This window comes from Macrotis lagotis, chromosome 7, assembly GCF_037893015.1.
Source record: "Macrotis lagotis isolate mMagLag1 chromosome 7, bilby.v1.9.chrom.fasta, whole genome shotgun sequence".
In the NCBI taxonomy this organism is placed as follows: Eukaryota; Metazoa; Chordata; class Mammalia; order Peramelemorphia; family Peramelidae; genus Macrotis; species Macrotis lagotis.
This window is the reverse complement of record NC_133664.1, coordinates 67374332-67395720: the sequence shown is the minus strand read 5'-3', so window position 1 is coordinate 67395720 and position 21389 is coordinate 67374332. Positions and strand designations below refer to the sequence as shown.

Below are 21389 nucleotides of genomic sequence, written 5' to 3'. Positions count from 1 at the left end.
TGTATTTTATAAATATCTATGTCATATGTAGGTTATGTATATAGGCCCAGGCTGTTTCCTTAGTCTCCTTTCACCAGTTGATTTTTGGACATTTGAAACTGAATGTATCATTGGTATTTCAAGTTTAGTGTGTTTAAAAACTGAGGATGTAATCTTTACCTCTAAACCCTCATCACCTTCTTTCCACTTGCCACCTAAGTTTATAAGCTAGTCATTATCCATATTTCCATAATTGACCCTGTTCTCCATATCTAATTGGAAGGTAAATCTTGCTGGTTTTTACCTCTATACCATCTCTGGAGCTAAACCCCATCTCTCTACTTTTTGTACTATCACCTTACTTCAGTCCCATCTAGATCATTGGAACAATCTCCGTGACTTAAGTCTTTCACTATTCTAGTCTAGCCTACAGTACATCGTCAAATTAATTTTCCTTAAACATAGATTTGAGTGTGACTATATTAGTGACTCCCTCTTGTTTCCAGGATTAACTATAAAACCTAGATTTCTAATCTCTTTGCTCATTACTTATCTACTTTTATTCTGGGATCTAGCCAAACTGTACTCTTATTTCTCACACAGGACACTCTATCTCTGCTCCCATGCCTTTGCACAGATGTCCCTCATGTCTGGAATGAACTCCCACATTGCTTCCACATTCGAGAGTCCTCTAAGAGAGGATCAAGACACGATTTAACTGCTTTATATATATGTATATATACATATATGCACACACACACACACACACACACACACATATATATATATATATAATTTTTTACTGATGATATATTTGTAGATAGGTGCTTGTTTTCTGTTCTTTTAGAAGGTAGTTTTTGGGGTGCCTAGGTAGCACAGTGGAAAGAGCACCAACCCTGGAAACAGGAGAACTTGAGTTCAAATGTGGCCTCAGACACTTAATAATTACCTAGCTGTGTGACCTCAGGCAAGTCATTTAATGCCACTACCTTGAAAAAAAAGAAGGTAGGTTTCTTAGATTGGGGCTACTTATTGGTTGAGAACATTGTACATTTTTATTGAGTTGACTAGTTTCCCTGAACCTTACTCAGAACTCTTCATAGTCTTGTTAATTCTTTTTAAGGTTGACTAATTTGCTTATTAGTTCAGTCATTCTTGCTGCATAATGTACCCATCCATTTATATTAGGTGACTAGTAGCTTGTTTTAATCAAGTTACTCTGATCCAAAATTTAGTTTGAACCTGTTTTATGTCATGTATAATTTGTATTGTTTTGAGATACATATATCTATCACTTTCTTCATATGCATAAATATAAATATTTATATGCAAAATTTTTGAAGTATGAGCTATTTTAATTAAAATTCAAGATTGAATGTAGGAAATGATAGCCACCAAAGATACATGGTCCTCAGAAAAGAAGGTAGTTTGAAGAAATCCCCTCCTTTTTTCTAGAAGATTACATTTTTAAAACCAATGCTTAAAAAGACTTTCTGATTAACCCAGTCTTTGAATTTCGTCATTTAATTTTCAGTGTTTCACCTAATTCCTCAAGGCTACTTTGAAATATTACTGATTAATGGAATATTTTAACCATCATATATTTTGCAGAGCTTATATACATAGTCATCATTAATCCATAATTTACCATAATGTACTTTCCTAGTTAAATATCTTGTAAAGCTGTCCTTGTGATGAACAGCAGTACTTACTCAGACTAAAAATAAGAGCCATGCCCTGTGTAGTAGATCCCAAGAGGTTATTGGTGTTTTTGTAGACGGCAGACAGGAGAAAAAGGCATTTTGTCCTTTTTACCCCAAGTAATCCCACTGGAAAATTAAACATGTGCTATGAATTGATATCAACCCATGCCAGGTTACCTCCCTAAACAGTGCTCCTGCGAGCACTGTTGCTCCATTTCTTGGACAGCAGTCTGATGGCCTCCGCATGATGGATAGTTTCTGCTACTGTGAAGCACTGTGCTGCTGGCTGTCCCCACGAGACTTTCAGCGAGGCGTGCCACCAATAACCAGGGGCAACAACTACTTTAACTCTTTCAGGGGATATTGGCTGCTTTTTTGAAGTCTGAATATTAGAGTTCAACTTAAACATGTGTTTTGCTTGGATTTTTCTTTCTTTCTTTTTTTTTTTAAATAGCCAATGGTTGTATTGGTGAGCCATGGAGATTTTCCTTTTGTCTTGCTTTTTGGAATTTTATTTTGAATTTTAGATAAGACTGATGTTTTAAAAGCAGTATATTAACAAGAAATGTTCAGGCAAACCAGGAATTCTTTTTAATAGATGTCTTTTCCATTTTCTCTTCTTTTAAGGAAGTTTTTCCTATTCATGACTCATTTTACTCTTTGGCTCACTTTGAGGGAAATGTAATAATGCTTAAGAAAAGGAATGTATGTTTTTTTCCTTTTAATTCTTTGAAAATCTTTATACATTTTCTTTTTAAGGTTATGTAAATAGAAAGAGAAATTTGACAGCTCTGACAAGGGTAAACACTATTGCATTTTTACTGACTTCTTGGGAGCTTAAATCAGAATGCTTACTCTGCTTCTTTAGGCAACTATTTTGCTTGATGGTCCAGACTCCTTATCCAGTCAGAATGACATGTCGTAGGCAGCCAATTACCTTGAGCTGTGAAGCAAAGTTAATGAGATCACTCTGAGATTACATTTTGTGTTTTATTTTCACTTTATAGGTCTGTATGAGCTGCTGACGGCACTGCCAGCCCAGCTGCAGCCACATGTGGACAGCCAGGAAGACCTAACCTTCCTCTGGGATATGTTTGGTGAAAAAAGCCTTCATTCACTGGTGAAGGTAAACCACACTGAAGTCCGATTCTCTTTGAGAAGAGCATATGGAAAAATGTTTTGAGCGCCATCTAGTAAACCAGCCATCAGATTGTTGCTCCCTGAAAACAAAACAGCCTTGTTTCAACTCGCCGAGTTTCTGACAGGGGTGGAAGTTGTTAAAGATTCCACTAAAAATACATAGATGATTTCACTTAATAGTGATGTTCTGGCAGTGTATACTAATGCAGCAAACATATGTTTGCCTTTGTTTAGAAAAAGAGTATGAAATAGCAGGAAATTTTAGACTTCTTTATGGTCAACATTCAGGAGCTGGAGTTTAGCTTAAATAAATAAATGTTCACAGCAAAAATTAGAAGGAATATATTTTCTGAGGTCAAGTATGGCAACAGTTCTGTAGCCACATTAATTTAAAATAATTTCCTTTAACAAAATCAACTGAAATTCTAGTAAGCTCTTTCTTTTACTGGCATTCCTCCACTAAAAATGGTATTTTGTATAAAACATATTGCAGTTAATATGAATAAAATCAGTTTGGGAGATGATTTCATTGAAGTGTTTTTGCCATGAAAATGATCAGGAACCAGAAATCAAACCTTGACACATAAGTATGCAAAGCAATCCTGGTAATGGTCAAACTGCTTAAAATAGTAAAAGGAAACCAAGTAGCTTACTGGAAAATGTACTACCCATGCTTCTGGAAATATCAATTGAGTTCTCTCAGAGAGTTTTAACTCAAATTGAAGGGAAGTTTAGAGGACTCTGTTGATTCTGTAAGAGGTATAGTAATCCATGCCACAGAAATAGCTGAACTTACACATAATTCAGCAAAATTTGTTACGGTTGTCATTTGTAGAAGAGGTTTAGAATTGAGAAATAGCACTTGAAAATGAATATCCTCAGAAAATGAATAACTTTACTATCTATCCATGATAGAATTCTGACTGCAGTTTTTTTTCTGTTTTTATAAATTTAAAAATTCATTTCTCAAGCAATGGCAACTTGCAAAGAGACTAAATATAAGAGAATAGCATTTTATTAAATTTTTAAGATGTAGAATGTCTTTAATGACATATCCTATGATGCTTTTTGCAATAAATGATTTTAGCTTTAGGAAATTTTTGAAGGGATTATTTCCATCTGAGTCTGCTGAAATTTTGACTAATGACAAAAATACTTGTGTTTTTTTAAAAGGTAACAATGTGGAACATCTTTTGACTTACTGAAACTGGTTTCATATTAAAATAGAATCAAATATAATTGTGTAATTACTTTTTAAAAGAATAAGTTGAATCATTCTGGGGGAAAGAATATTATGTGGCATTTATTTTTAACTCTATTGATGGCCAATTTCATTATTTCAGAATAGTAAAAACTAGAAAATTGCTATAGGGAATGTAGATGGTTAGTTGTAAAATATATTAATTATTAAAAATGAAACTTTTTGTTAGAAATTGTCTTCATTTACATTGGTCTCACTTGTGTAAGCCAGAAAGATTGGGATAGGAAAACTTTATACAACTAAACAAAGTATCACTGATGCTATAAAAAAAAACATTTTTTGTTTTAGACCTTTGGGATCATTGATATAGACCACTGCCAAAATGAAAACTTCTTATGATGCAGATTAGCAATTCCTCTTCAAGTAATAGTTTTTGAAAGTGGTCTGGGGCATTGAGGTTATGTGACTTGTCCATGGTCACACAACTACTTTGTGGGAAGCTGAACTAGAACTCCACTCTTTGTGACTTCAAGGCCCATTCTTTATCCCTGATACCACATTGTCTCTCTGTTTAAAAAACCATAACAACAGCAAACAAAAAGAAAATTTTTTAAATTGTTAATTAAATTTTTTTATTGTTTTATTTTTCCAACTACATGAAATGGTAGTTTTCAACATCTTTTTTTGCAAGGTTTGTTTCACATTTTTTCTCCCTCCTTCCCTTCCCTTCTCCTTTCCCTTACAGAAAGCAATTCAGCATAGGCCATACATGTATAATCATGCTAGAGATAAATCCATGTTAGATTATTAGAGAAGAATCAGATAAAAACAGAGAAAATACAATAGAGTGAAAATAATACAATATATAGACAACTTTGAGAATTGATGATAGTAAGTTTTGGTCTTCATTTAAACTTCGCAGTTACTTCTCTGGATATGGATGGTATTTTCCATCACATCTTCCAGAATTGTCTTTGATTACTGTGCTGCTGAAATGAACAAATGCCATCATAGTTGATCATCACCCAGTGTTGCTGTTGATGTGTATATTGTTCTTCTGGAACAACCAAAATATATTAAACATTGAAGTAAAAGAATTGCAGTCGTTGGAAAGGCAAAATGTTGCAAAATCTGGAAAATGTTGCTGTTGTAAATAGAAAGTAGCTTATTTTAATTGATTGCTTTCAATTAAAGATAGTTTCTTGCTGTTACATATATACACTATCTTTTAATAAAGTTTTCTTCCATTTTTATCAAATACAGTCTGAATATCTTTTACCTGGTCTATTTGTTAAATTACACAAAGCAAAAATAATGGCTACAAAAATGAGGTCCTAGTTTCACATTATTGGAACAAGTTACAAAAACAGATGTCATAAGCCATTCTATTTTAAGACTTTAAGACTGGATAACATTTAATAATTATATATACATTTCAACATAAAATGCTTTTTATCCTAAAATATTTATTTTGGAATAAGTTAAAATCTTTTCTAGAACTCAAGCTTCTCAGTATAGATAGGTGAAGATATTGATTTGTAAATTAAATGTGACCAAATGAAAGGCTTCATTTTGCTCTATCCTGAAATCTTCATGGCATAATTTTATTCTGGACAAGTGAAAAAAAACTGTTGTTGAACTACCATAGTACTTTCATACATAGTGGTAAATTTTCAGCTTTTGGTCATTTTGGGGGGTATACTTTGATAAATTTTATGTAAAAAAAATGCTATTAGGTAAATCCTCAGTTATTTGAAAGACACAGAAAGCCAGTTCTTTTACAACTGACATATGCCACTTTAGGATGTTCTCAGTAGTGTTGCAGTAGGTTTATTGAAGTAATGCTAGGCTATTAGTTGGATTTTGCTTATATGCATTTACTTCAGCAGTGATGATTATCTGTGACTAGTATAACATGATTTAGTAACAGTGCTCGACTAGGAATCAGAAGTATCTGGATTCAAATCCTGCCTCTCACATTAATATTAAAGTCAGGACAAATTATTTAATCTATATTAGCCTCAGTTTATTCATCTGTAAAATAGCATTTACCTTACAGGATTAGCTATTGTTGTTATCAATCTTTGAAACATAGGATACCATAGACAGAATTTTCCTTAGTAAGATAATTGAAAAAGGTCCACGAAACATACTACTAGAGGAATTATGTTGCCCGGGGTGGGGGGGGGGGAGGAAAAAGAAGTCTCTGGAGCTATAGCTGGTTTTGAATCCGCTTAGAGTTAAAATAGGCCTGGATTGGTTGAATAGCTTCTTCGGAATGGATATTAAAAGTTTTTTTTCCTGGAAGCACCCTGTTGATTTTTTTGCTTATTTGTTGACAATAGTCATCCCTAAAGAAGGTAATTATTAGGATATACAGTGATCACAAAAGGTATAGGAAAAGAGTATTAAGTCAGAACTTGTAACCAATCTTGATTCCTGAACATTTGAATAAGGGAGAATTGTGTTCATTGGTGAAAGAAATGATGGACCAACTATAGTTGCAGAATGAAGCCTTTGCTATTAAGGTATTATCAGTGTTTTGGGGTTTGTTTTGTATAAGCATCCTTTTTTTATAAAAGAGCATTTTATGGGATGAGAAGAGTGAGTTAGAAAATGATAGCAGTATAACAAAGCATCTATTTTCTAATTTTTTTGATACTTTATTTTTTCCAATTACATGTTATGATAGTTTTTCAACTTCATCCACATACATATTTGTAAGTTAACATGATTTTCTTCCTCCTTCACTTTCCATTCCTCTCCCCTCAGTGGCATATTGTACATGTATTTTTGTGTTTAGCATGTTTATATATTAGTCATTTTCTGTATGAGGAATTAGGACTAAGGGAAAAGAAAGAAAATCATGGGATAGGAAGGAAAAACATAAGAGAAATTTTTGAAAAGTGAACATTGTATTCATTCAGATTCTGTAGTTTGTGTTTTGTTTTATTTTATTTTTTTCTTTGTCTGGATGTGGATGGTGTTATCCATAACAGGTCTCCCAGGGTTGTCCTAGCTCTCTGAACTGCTGAATCCATCAAAGTTGATCAACTCACATTGTTATTGTTAAGGTGTACTATGTCCTCTTGGTTCTGCTCCCTTCACTCATCATCAGCTCCTGTAATTCATTCCATGCTTCTCTAGAGTCTGCCCATTCATGGTTTTCTATAGAACTCCATAACATTCAAATGTCATAACTTGTTCAGCCATTCCTCAGTTGATGGGCATCCCATCAGTTCCCAATTAAAAGCATGTTTGGTTTTTTTTGTTTTTGTTTTTTTAGTTTTTCAAGGCAATGGGGTTAAGTGGCTTGCCCAAAGCCACATGGCTAGGTAATTATATTATTAAGTGTCTGAGGTCGGATTTGAACCCAGGTACTCCTGACTCCAAGGCTGGTGCTCTATCCACTGCATCACCTAGCCACCCCTAAAAGCATGTATTTTCAAAGATCCTTTTTAGGATGATGTAACTCTCAACTCTAGGCAGTAAATATTGATTAGTCTAGTAGAGAAGAGGGGAATGAATACCACCAAATTGAATTAGAAAGTATGTGATAAACTTTGAATATATCAAAGATATATTTATCTGTAATACATGATTTCAGGATGGTATATAAACCAAGGTCATGTTAGAAACTGATCATACATTAAGAATAGTGTGGCATTTAAAATGTTTGAGGCATAATTTCTGGGTAATTAGTTATTTTATTAATAATTCCAGGATTTTAAATAAAAGGCCAGTGATACTCAAATGCTAAAGATTTTCAGGGGCAGTGGACTCACAGCTTTTATGTTCTTGGAATAAGAGTATTCCTTAGGGTATCAATAAACTCTTGTTGGTTAATAAATAATGAGAGGTGGGCTTTACAGAGAGAAGTAAGCTCAGTCCACTGAGGAGCTGAGAGTGACATCATGGGACTATCTGTATACCTAAACATCCTCAGCCTTGGGCAATCTAGACGAAAAATCTGGATCTACCACCAAGCTTAAGTAACTATACTCAAAATGGGGAGAATGTTTATCCTATTTTCGATCAGCCCTGACTTTGAGAGATTGGACTAGAAAATAAAGATAGAGGAAAAAAGTTGGAGACTCCTCGGTTTTAATAGTTGGCTATTAAAATGAGAGAGTAATTATAATTTCTCAGCGGGAGTTTTTAACTTGCCATTCTGTGAATTGGGATGGGAAAAAAATTTGATACTATTGTCACTAACCTTTAAATGAAAATTTTTCTCTCACTTATGAATGTAGGCAAAAAAGCATTATTCCAAGAAGGAAGTCATAGACTTAAGATGTTTACTAGTCTGTCAATGGGGTACATAGCATAAAAAAGATTGAGAACCAACCCCTCAAGTAGTAATTAAGTATTGAAGTGAAACTGTTGTTCAGATTTACCTACCTGTCCTTCAAAGAGCAAAACAGACATGTTCTTTCTTACCTTAGTTAAAATGTTTTATTCTCAATGTGGCTTCATTTTCCAAACTAAAAAGTTCAGGATATATAGTATCACCAAGACTAGTCCTTTTTCAAGCCTTTATTAAATTTATGTGTTTCTTAAAAGTGTGATGGCCTGTAGTGATTCTGAGTCACTTGGCCACACATATAAACTCATACAGAATTTTAGAGTTGGAAAGCAGCCATTCAGCCCAAAAAGAATTCCCATTAAAACATAAGTGATAAGTAGCCTTTTGGAAAACTTATGATGAAGAGGGGAACCTACTATTTCCAAGGTGGTCCATTCTACTTTTGGCTGGGTCTGCTTCTTGGGAAGCTGTTCCTTACTTCACATATTAATTTGATTTTTAGGATATTTTATGGATTGTTGCTAATTCTTTCCTCTTGGTCCAAACATAGAAAGTCTAAATCCCTTTTCTATATCATATCCCTTCAAATAGTTGAAGACAGTTATCATGCATCTATTGAGTCTTCTGTTTCAAACTAAATATCCCTTTTTCCTTTCACCAGTCTTTATATGATGTGAACGCAAGTACTGTTACCTATCTGGTTCCCTTTCTTTGCTGTGGAGCTCAGAGTTGTGCTTAATACTCTTTTGAGTAGGGGCAGAGTACTGTGGGGTAGTACCTTTCTTAAAATATCTAAAAATCACACTTACATTTTGACTGCCACATGATATTGGTGATTAATATTGATCTTGAATTCACTTGTCAGCTTTTTTATGCAAATTAAAGTTTCTCTATTGTTCCTCAATCATGTAACAGATGTTTTCTCCTAATACAGTGTTAAGTCCCTTAAAGAGTATCTCTCTTTAAATTCTGGATTTTATCTTTCACCTGTAAACACAACTATTTCTTTCCCCATTTTAAAAAAAGAAAACCAAAAAATCTTTCACATGGACCATATCTTCCTTTCAAGCCAGTCTCTCTGATTTATAATAAAACACATTGATTCATTTTTCTCATTTGCTATTCACATGTCATTCCCTTCCATTCTAGTTTATTTCTGTTTACTTAAAGTGAAATCTCTCTCTCTAAACTTACCAACAATTTTTAAATTTCAAATTCCAGTGACCTTTTTCCCAGTTCTTATTTCAGTTAATATTCCAGTGTAGCTTTTGGCATTGTTATAAGCCCTTCCTCCTGTATACACTCTCTTTCTCCTTTGGTTTCTATGAAATTCTCTTGGTTCTTCTATCTGATCATTCTTTTATTTATTTATTTTTTAATTTTAAATTATACTTATTTAAGGCAATGGGATTTTTAATTGATTTGCCGAAGGTCACACAGTCAAGCAATTTACGTCACTATTTTTTTAATTTTTTTTATAAGGCAATGGGGTTAAGTGACTTGCCCAAGGTCACACAACTAGGTAATCATTAAGTGTCTGAGGCTGGATTTGAACTCAGGTCCTCCTGACTCCAGGACCAGTGCTCTTTCCACTGTACCATCTAGCTGTCCCTACAGTCAAGCAGTTTATTAAACATCTGAGACCAGATTTGAACTCAGGTCCTCCTGATTCCAGGGCTGGTGCTGTATCCACCATGCCACCTAGTTACTCCCTGACCAATCTTTTAAAAATTCTTTATTAGATAATTGTCATTCTCTTGTTCCCACAAGGTTTTGCTTCACCCAAGGTTCTGGGCTGTATTCTCTTTTCTTTCAGTACTTTTCCCCTCCATGACCTCAATAGTTCACTTATCCTTTTGCAGACAACTTTCAGATATGTGTGGCTGTCTCAAAATTTGTCTCCTGAACTTCAGTTCCATGTTGACAACTATTCTGCATAGATCTCCATCTAGACTGAGCAATGTCATCTCAAACTCAGTGTGCCTAAAACAATTCATTATCTTCCTCACATCCTCATTGTATTTCTTTGCCCTGATTATATCATCCTTCACCCCAGTTTCCCTCTTGAGGATATTACCATCTTTTCAGTTGCCCCTATATTCAAGTATTATAGTGATGCTCATCTCTTCACTCCCTCTCTTGTCACATTCTCATATCCAGTGATTTGCTAGACCACATTGATTTTACCTTCTTAACATCTCATGCATCTGTCCTTTGCTCTCCAAGGCCTACCACATACCTTACATAGTAAGAGCTCAAATTATAATGAGATTAGGAAACAGGCCTTACTTCTCTCAGTGTACAAATAGCTAATGGCCCAAACCACAGCCATATGCCAGTTCTCCTGACTCCTTTGTTTTTATACTGTACTATATTCCAAGAAGAGATTCTTGGTAGCAAAAATGATAGTTACTCTGTTTTGATCTACTCGCTTTTTTTTTTACATTTTCTTAATTTAATGTTTAAGTTTGCAATTATTATTCCTTATGTTATCATTTCAAAAATACTATTGTATATCATTTTATGTAAACTCTTCTTATGCTTCTTTTCCCTACTTACTTTTCAGTTAATGAGAATGAGAGAGTAGTATCAGAAGAAATGGGGTAGTGGTTACATCATTTAAAATCCAATTTAAATCTGGAAGAGTGTTTCAAGAGATACTTGTCAGTGGAGTGGTCTTTATAAGAAAATTATGTTGTCCATATGAGGAGAGCCAGCAGCCTCAAATTCACACAGTAAACCCTTTGGGAAGGTTATGTTACTTGTGTCTGAAATGGTGTTTGCCTTGGGTAGAAAGAAGAGGGAAAATGCCAGACAATGTGAATGATCCATGGCCCCTTGGCCCTACATTGTGGAGAGTTGGGTATCAACAGCTGGTAACACTCTTTGGCCAATGAAAGGTAATTGTTCAGCCAGTTCTTTAGGAAAAGTAGAAAAGGTTATGTCTTACACTATAGTTTACATTTTTCAGGCACAGAAACATGCAGAGCTTTCCGAAGACATGAATTCCTGAGCCTCTAAGTAAAATTGTTACCTTTGTAATGCTTATTCTCCAAACAGTATCCATATGTGGTTGTATGCTAAGATGTTCAGTATTATATGCATGGGGCTGAAGGTGAATGACTGGTGCCTGTTTAGCAAATCACACTCAAAAGTTTTTGAGGTTTCACATAAATGGCAAGTCATGTCTTTTGAAGTCTACATTTGAAGTCATTGTAATAATGTAAAATATCATACCGAGAATCAAATAAACCTTAATGTGTGGTTTGAGTGATTTTTTCCTTTACATTTTGATTTTTATTTAGGAATTATAGTATTCTTTATAAAATGGATATAAGTGAACACAAATTGAAATTATCTGATTTAAACTGATTTCACCAGAGACTGGAAGCCTCTATACCTCAATCTCTTGTGGAGAAAACTACCCATTACCCAGTTCAGAACCTTTTTTGTTCAGATGTTCCATTCCTAGGAGATGTTGTTCAATCATTTCAATTGTTTGGGTTCAACTCTTTGGGACCATGGGAGGTTTTCTTGGTAGGCATACTAGAGTGGTTTGCCATTTCCTTTTCCAGCTCTTTTTACAGATAGGGAACCTAAGGCAAACAGGATGAAGTGACCTGCCCAGGGTCACACAGATAGGAAGGGTGTGAGGCCAGATTTGAATTCAGGAGAATGATGAGTCTGCTTGACTCCAGGCCTGGTGATCTATCCACTGCACCCCTGAGCAGGGGGGTGTCTACCCCTTATTTCAGCAAACAATGATTAAGTAGCATTTATGTGCAAGGCACGTGCTGGATTCTAGACTGAGCTAGGAAAGTAAAACAGAATTTACATTCTATTCTAGATGTACAAATCCAATGTGTATATACAGTCATTTCTTGAGTGAGATTGTGCTAAAATTTGTAACCTGATTATTCACTGTAATAATATGATGCAGTGTTGTTCTTAAGTCTGTTTTCTTTTGCAGTGATGTAAGTCATTGTCTACGTTTTACTTCACCTTTCATACAAACCCTTTCAAGTTGTCCTGAATCTGTGGTCATTTTTTATGGCAATGAATGAAATTGTATTCATATACCAAATTTATTAAGCCATTTCCCACTTGGCTTGTATTACTTTGCTATAACAAAAAAAGATGCTGCTATTAATTTTTTTGTAAATGTCAAAACTTTCCCCTTTTCTTTGTGTCTTTGAGGTTTATGCTAATTAGTGAACAAGCTTAGGTATACACTGGATAAGACTTCAGTTAAAATTCCTTTCCTCCCTTTGTTTGCCCAAAGAATTCTCTCATTTTGTTTTGCAGATCCTGGTGGTGCCATCTTCTGCATAAATACTTAATTATTTTACTTGCTAGCACCTTCCCTGAGAAAGGTACCAGTGTGCACACACACACACACGTATGTATACATACATGTGTGTGTATATGTATATGCTCACACATGTACATACATATTTCTCTACACATATATACTTTATATATTTGTGTATGTATTTATTTACTTTATATATCCATGCTGTTTATATTTTAGATCTACTTGTTAACTCCCCCATCACAAAGTAATATAAATAAAAATAATTATGCTTGTGTCTCTAGTGACTAGCATATGATAGGGACTTAATAGTGTCCATGACTGATTGACTTGTATTGTGTAAGCCACAGTACAATCATGAGAAATTAATGTCTAATTCAAGTTTGTCTTCAATTTTTTTTTTTTTTTGCAAGGCAGTGGAGTTAAAGTGACTTGCCCAAGCTAGGTAATTATTGAGTATTTGAGGCTGGACTTTTTTTTTTGTTTGTTTGTTTTGTTTTTTGCAAGGCAGTGGGGTTAAGCGGGTTGCCCAAGGTCACACAGCTAGGTAATTAAGTGTTAGAGGCCGGATTTGAACTCCAGTTCTCCTGCCTCTAGGGCTGGTGCTCTTTCCACTGCATTACCTTTCTTTAATTTTTAATACAGTTTTATGGACTTAGATCTATAATTTCTGTGTGTCTTTATAAGCAGATCCATAGATATTTTTGTTTTAGCTTTAGTCTGCCTATCATTCTGTGAATTATTTTAAGGGAAGTTTTTTCTTTCTAGTCAATTATGAATTAAGTACCTACCTACCATGGGCCAAGTTATATGCAAAGATTAAAAAAAAAGACAGTCTCTGCTCTCAAGGAACTCACAGATGAATAAGAGAGACAACCTGCAAACAACCATGTACAAAGAAAATATATTCGATATAATTTGAAAATAATTAAAAGAAAGAAGCAACAGCAGCATTAAGAGACTTTAGGAAAGGCTTTTTGTAGAATATGGGCTTTTAGCTGGGATTTTAAGGAAACCAGAGCATGGGAGATGAAAAGGCTAAAAATTCGAAGAATAGGGCATGTCATTCAGTCATTTCAGTTATATCTGACTTAAATCACCCCCCCCTTTGAACTTCTTTTTTTTTTTTTTATGTTTTTGCAAGGCAAACGGGGTTAAGTGGCTTGCCCAAGGCCACACAGCTAGGTAATTATTAAGTGTCTGAGACCGGATTTGAACCCAGGTACTCCTGACTCCAGGGCCAGTGCTTTATCCACTACGCCACCTAGCTGCCCCATGAACTTTTCTTGTCAAAGATGCTGAAGTGGTTTGCTGTTACCTTCTCCAGCTCATTTTATGAACCAGGAAACTGAGACAGACAAGGTTAAATGACTTGCCCTGGGTCACACATACAGGGTCTGAGGCTGGATTGAGCTCAGGTCCTCCTGACCTAACTGCCAGTGAAAACCAGTACAGCCAGTGAAAAATACAGAGTCAAGAGATGGAAAAGGCAGAGAAAGCAGCCTAGGGTATTGGATTACATAATATGTAGGGGCAGGCCGAGTAAAAGAAGACCAAAAGAGTAGAAGTGGAATTTTATATTTGATCCTGGAGGTAATAGGCCTGGAGTTTAGTAAAGGCAAATGACAGGGTCAAATCTATAAGTTATAAAGATAAATTTTGAAAACTAAATCAAAGATAGAGAGCAGCAAGTAGACAATTGCAGTGGTGATGAGGCTTTGTACTTCATTAGTGACCATATCAGAGAAGAAAAGATATCATCAAGAGATGTTACAGAGGTAAAACCAACAGGTCTTAGCAACACATAAGGTAAGGGAGTTAAGAATAAAGGGTGGTGGATGACATCTCAGTTTTGAGCCTAAGTGACTGAAAGGATAATAGGGCCATCAACACTGATAAGGAAAGTTCAGAAGATTAGTTTGGGTATAAAGATGAATTCTGCTTTGAACATATTGAATGGAATATGTCTACAGAACATTCCATTCAAAAAGACTAAATAGGAAAAGAGAATAGAAATAAAATGATTCACAGCATCAAAAAAACCAAGTCTGACAATATTTTATGATATTTCACATCCAGAATATCTTCCCATGTCTCCTCTGCCTCTAAGCTTGTTTTTTGTAATTTTACAATATTATCTGTTGTTCCTTCTGAATGTTGTTAGTCCTTTTTTGAAGAGAAACAGTGGCATATCATGGGTGTTGTCTTGAATTTAAGTAAGGCAGATTTGCACAGTCTCACTTTCTATTCTGGAGTCATTGAAATCCAGTGGCAGGACAAGTCATGATGACTGACGATCTGGGATGCAGTGGACGCCTTTAGAGTCTTCAAAGCCTGACCCAGCTTTAGGTGCTACCCAGCTCTTGTTTCAGTTGCCTTCGTGGCCGTTCAAACAGTTTGCTCTCATTTGTGCATTCCACTGGGAAAAGTCGTTATATACTTGGGGTAGCCAGCATCCTTGTTATAACTTGTTGACTCTCCACCTGCTATAGATGGTTTTACCAGGTTGTGACTGCTAAACATGCTACAGTTCCTTGGAGCTTGGGTGAGAGTTGGGTGAAAGTGTACACCAAAGGTGGAAGAAGAGCTCACAGCAGACTAATGATTTTTTTTTCTCTATTGTAGGGAAGGATTTAATATTTTCATCTTTTTAAAAAAAATTTTACTTAAGAGTAATCAGAGAGCATTTCTGATGCAACTGTGGTGTTGTATGTTGAAGACTTATTTCATAAATATTTGTATTCCTTTCATTTATTCATTCTTCTAAATCTCCCCAAAGCCCCTGGTTTGTTTACCAGAATTTTCTTTTGCATCTTTTTCTCAATTTCTTGCTATAACAACTCTTGAATTTGAACAAAAAATTGACTTCAGTGCAAAAAAAAATTTATGAAGTTTCATCATAATATAGCCTTATTGTGTGGTACGGCAGTGTAGAGAACAGGCCCTGAGTAGCCAAAAGAATCAGTAAATTCAGGGCCAATTCTTCTTGCCCTTTCTCTTCATAAACAATTTTACATGGTACTATAAAGTTTTGGAAATATACAGTACAGTGCAGTGGAAGGTATTGAAAGTTTTGGACATGAAGTAAGTATACATTTATTCTGTGAGCTGCTTATCAAGTCTGTTTATGATGGGAAAAGTGTCTCGCTCAGCACTTGATAAGAGGGATTTATATTGTAGTTTGCTATATTCTATTATAGTTTGTGCTACTAGAGAATGTTTTTGTTAGCCTTAGTTATCTTTTTATGAACAAAATTATCCTTCAGGTTTAGTCTTTTGATCAACTTAATATTCTGTTTGGCAGTTTGGCAATTTTCCTTAACTCTCATGTTCATGTTAAATTTTACATGATGGAGTTTGTTCCTTTTAAAAAAATTCACTTGGGCATATATTTCCATTTTTTTAATAAGGGTACTTTTCTGGTCTGAATAAATTTTTGTTTACAGTACTTTTCAGTTTACAATACTGTTTTCTCTTGACTTTATATCTTTTAAAAATGTAGTGATGGTTTTGAATAATTTCTCTTCTTTAAATATTTAGATTTAAATTGTTTGTTTCCCTCATTTTTGTAGCTTACTTCTCTCTCTTAATTGCAGAATAGACAATAATTATCAGAATTTAATAGGAAATTTGACCGATATATTTTGAGGGAGTTTTTTTTAAAATTATATTTTGATCTTTCTTCGAAGAAAACAAATATATTTTCAACTCATTATGTTTTAAGAAAAAGAAACTTTCCGAGTAGAGAGAATTATTAAAATTTACTTGAAGGTGAATGCATATGTAGCACTTCACTTCGGTTTTCCAAACCCTCATATGAAGGAATTTATTTTGGTTTTGTTATTTGTGAGACTTACGAAACATGTTATTTTTCTCTCTTCATCCTCCCACCTAGAGCTCTTGCCCCTAGAGAAAGGTTAAATTATCAGGTGACAGAAGCTGAGGAAAGGAAGGGGTGGTAATAATTGTTTTTACAGCATCGTTGCACGAAAATTAGCTAATAGAAACCCACACAATTCTCTGTCATGCCCTATTAACTAATCACTGAAGGTGTTCTTTAATGTTCTCATATCTCATTAGATGCTACTCATAACTTTTACTTTCTGGTCAAGCAGAGATTTTTAATATGTAAATATTACTTAAAGCAGCCTATATTCTGTGCTTTGACATGAGATCAACTTTTTTTAGTTAAAAATTTTATCTACTATAATTAAATGATTCAAGTTTTCAAATTTCAACAAAATTTTGAACTCAAGTTTCACTTCTTCATTGTTTTTTGAAATATAACAACTATAGTTTTTCTATTCCATATTCTTAAAAAACTGAATTTGAAAATGACTACCAAAATGTCAAATATTGTAAAGTATTTTAGCTATAATTTTTAAAAATATCTTTTATTTGATGAGAATTTTTATTGAAACAATCACAAATTATCAAATATTCTATAATCATTAGCTTTTTAAACTTTAATGAAGTTTTTGTATATCATCTTCTTAAAGATTGTTTTCAAAGAAACTCATTTTATTGCATTGCTTAATAATCATTAGTTTTAAGCTTAAACTAAGATAATTTTTTTGCGTTAGAGTAGAATATGATAATGTTGGTTTACCTTTTATTTCCTTGGCCTCTCCTTTAGCAGTTTTAGCATCTATTTTAATTTTGAGTAGATGTTTGCTAAGTGAGCAATTATGTATCTAGTAAATTTTTAAAAACAGTAAATTGCCCCAGAATTATCTATTTTCCCTCCTCTATGTTGTCTTCTCCTTCCACTAGATGGTGCTAAGTGATTAGAACACTTCTTTTACCTGACCAAGAGGAAAAAAAAACTTGACCTTTTCTCTGACTTTTTTAATAGCACAGTTGCTTCATTACTTGAGTAGTAGCACTCTCCTATATAAAGAGCCAAATTTAAACCAAAATGAAATACATAACCAAGACTAGAAGTCAGTGGAATAAGGATCTTGTTCTGCTTTAGCTATTGACTAGCTGCTCATAGCTGCTCATTCAATAACCTCTACTTTTCCTCAGTTATCTCAAATATCCCTCCCCAGATCCCCCATCCTCACCTCAAAGAACTATGCCATATAGCAAGTAGTATTTTTTGGAGATGAAAACAACTATTAGCTCAACTGATTGATACATTGAAAAAGTTCAAAAACATGTACAATAGGGAATACTTGTGGATCTTCCAACTCCTTGAAGAAAGTATCTTATCTCTTCATTTGAGTCCATTTGATATTTATTTGTCATATTCATTTATTCACTTATGTTATATTTATTTGTTATATTTGCTTATGATATTTTGAACCATAGTTGCTTTCCATTTACATTATTGTAGTAACTGTGTATATTGTTTTCTTGGCTCTACTTACTTCAGTTTGCATCAGTTGATTTGGATCTTTCCATGCTTCTGTTGAAATGATCATTCATCATTTCTTGTAGCATACTAATATTAAATTACATTCATGTAGATCCTGACTTCCAGTCTTGTGTCTCCAAATGCCTAATATATATGTCATATTTGATGTCCTGTACCTTAAATTCATTATATCTAAAACTAAATTAATTGTATTTCATTCCAAACTCTTCTCTTTTTTTAACTTCCCCTATTTCTGACTCAACATAGACATCAGCCTCAACTCTTTGCTTTCTCCTATCTCCATATCCAAACTGTCATCAATCCTATTGATTATTTCATATCTCTCATTTATGACTCATTCTCTCCTCTGACATTACTACCACCCTGATGAAGGCTGCCATCTCCAAATTTCTGAATTATTGCAAAATAGCCTTTCTGCTCTTGGCTCCAGTCTGTTTTCTACTCAGATACCGAAGTGATCTTTCTAAAAAACAGTTCAGACCATGTCATTCCTTCTACCTAATAAACCAGAGTGACTTATTATTATTATTATTACCTTTCAGGATCAAATGTAAAATCTTCTGACTTTTCAAGCCTTTATAACCTGGTCCCTCCCTTCCTTTCTAATCTCTAAAACTCTTGTCTTTTGACATCGGTCTCCTTGCTGTTTCTTACAGAAGACACTCTGTAGACTGATTTTGTGCCTTTCATTGTTTCTTATGCCTGGGTCACTTGCTCCCTGCTCTACTTTTGTTTTCCCTGGCTTTTTTTCATGTCTCAGATAAAATTCCATTTTTTTTACAAGAATCTGTACTTGATCTTCCTTTATACTAGTGCTTTCCTTCTGAGACTACTCCCATTTTACCCTTTGTATGCAGAATTGTTTGTATAGGTTTTTTTTTAGAAAGTTAGTTTCTTGAAGTTTAAAATCATTTGTTTTTGTTTTTTTATCCTTAGCATTTAGCATCATGCCTTGCTTACAATAAGTGCTTAATTGCTTTTTGATTAATATTTCTAAACTTTGAAGGAAAATATGTTTACTTGGAATTATTGACAGTAGAATTCAATATTCAAATTTCAGGCTTCTCTAGTATATGCCCACACAATATGCTAGGTGTTGGATACAAAGAGACAAATGAAATATACCTCATCCTCAAGAAACATGTAGTGCCCTGGAGGTGATGGCATAGAGAATACAGTGTGTATCAACACATAGTGATATTTCTACATTTCATTGTTTTGAGTGGATCAAAAACGTAATTTCCTCTTCTCCACCACACCTTTTCCATTCTCTATTTGACTGTTTTATTATTACCTCTATAAAATTAGTCTTAAATTTTCTCTTTTTTTAAAATAAAAAAACAACAGAATTAAAATGTATTTGATTTAGTTTAGGAGAACCTTAAGCATATTTTTAAGTTGCTGCTATACCTCTTATTGCTTGAGCATGATAATATTTAAATTTTTCTCCTTTTAGCTGTACTTTGAAATTTTTAGTGCTCAGCTACCTTAAGTCATCTGCTTTGGGAAGATAAAGCAGATTTCCTTAACATCTTAATATGACACTATATTATATTTTAAAATCTGATTTCTGTTCTATTAGCAAGATTTTGCTATATAAATAAATTCACATTTTTAGATCCATTATGGATTAATTTACTTTTGAAAACTCATGAAGGAAACATAAAGTGAGATTAAAAATTAAAAATAAATATGCTTTATACAGCGACCGATTAGCATATTTGACTTTAAGGCTTGGAAGCAAAATTCATTTTGGAACAAGTATGATTTGTGGGCTTCATTCTAATTTCCCCTGACCACCTAGGACCGTCTTCCCATAAACAATCACCAGAAGTCTTTGTTACTAACTAAAAAGTGACCCTGGATAATAGAAGTTTTCTTTTTTTTTTCCTATTAAAAAGCAGTGACTAAGTGACTTGGGAAGGACTAGGGAAAGCATGGTAGCTGTATTCTATACACAACCTTAGTTAAAATTAAAACCCAAAACATCACTTTGAAACATATGTGCATACATCTATGTACGTGTGTGTGTGTGTATGTGTGTGTGTGGTGTTTTAAAATGTTTCTGTTTTATTTACTTAGGGAAAAATTCTTTATTTGATAAAACTTCTGGGAAAATTGGAAAACAGTCTGGCAGAAATTAGACTTAGACTAACACCTTATACCATATTCCACAATTCATTATAAACAGATATGTGACCTTTATATTAAAGATCATAGTATAAAAAAATTGAAGAGAAACAGATTGTATAGTTGGAGATATATTCTTTTTAGTTTTTGCAAGGCAATGGGCTTAAGCGGCTTGCTCAAGGCCACACAGCTAGGTATTTATTAAATGTCTGAGACCAGATTTGAACTCAAGCCCTCCTGACTCCAGGGCTGTGCTCTGTCCACTGTGCCACCTTGCCGCCCTGGAGATATATTCTTAACCAAACAATAGAGACAATTACAAAGATAAAACAGATAACTAATTACTAGAAACCAAAAATTAATGCATTTAGCATAAGAAGGGAAGGCAGTAGTCAATGGGAGGGGGAGAGACCTTTGTAGCAAATTTCTCCAAAATATATGTGAACATTCTGTAATATTACTGTTAGCCATTCCCCAATAGAAAAGTGTTATGAATTATTTTCAAAAGAAAAGCTACAAGCATTTACAACCACATGAAAGAATGCTCCAAATACTATATACTAAGAGCAATGCACATCAAAACAATGCTGAGGTTTCATCTTATTCCCTACTCACTGACAAAAAATAACAAGTGTTGGGAGTGACTGAGGAAGAATAAGTACACTAATACTTTTTTAAAAACTTCGTTGATGTTGTGAAAATAATACAATTGTTTTAGAAAGCAATCCAGAATTATGTTAAGTAAAGTGACTAAAATAGTTTTTTGAACTAGTGATTCAGTTATTTGACTTTTAATCCAAGAAAGTCATTAATAAGAAGAAAGCTTCAATGTACTCCACCATAATATTTATAGCATCACTTTTTGTGAAAATAAGAATTAAAAACAAAATAGAAATCCATCTGTTGGGAAATGACTTAGTAAATTGTGACAAATGCATGTAATGGAATTTTTTTATGTGCTATAAGAAATGTATTTGTGATGAATGAAGAGAAGCTTGGAAGGACATTTCTGAACACAGATACTACAACAATGTAAATGGAAAGAATCACTCACCAAAAAGTAAAAAAATAAACATAACAAAAATATATAGATTAAACAGGATTTAAATGAAGAACTATGAGAAAACTTCCCCATCCTACCCCTTCATGGAGGTAGGAAGTCCACAAGTATTCCCCATTGTTTGTGTTTTTGGACTTTTTTTAATGTATTGATCAGTTGTGCTAATTTTTTTTCAATA

General features: G+C 33.9%; 1 protein-coding gene across 3 annotated transcripts in view; it reads left to right on the top strand.

Annotated features, from left to right (window-relative positions):
* MPP7 (MAGUK p55 scaffold protein 7) overlaps positions 1–21389 on the top strand; it is a 249959-nt gene that overhangs the window by 94607 nt on the left and 133963 nt on the right. For all 3 annotated transcript variants that reach the window (XM_074193054.1, XM_074193055.1, XM_074193053.1), the window contains exon 3: positions 2690–2808. In XM_074193054.1, coding sequence (XP_074049155.1) covers positions 2690–2808 — 119 coding nt within the window. The remainder of the gene's footprint in view (positions 1–2689; positions 2809–21389) is intronic.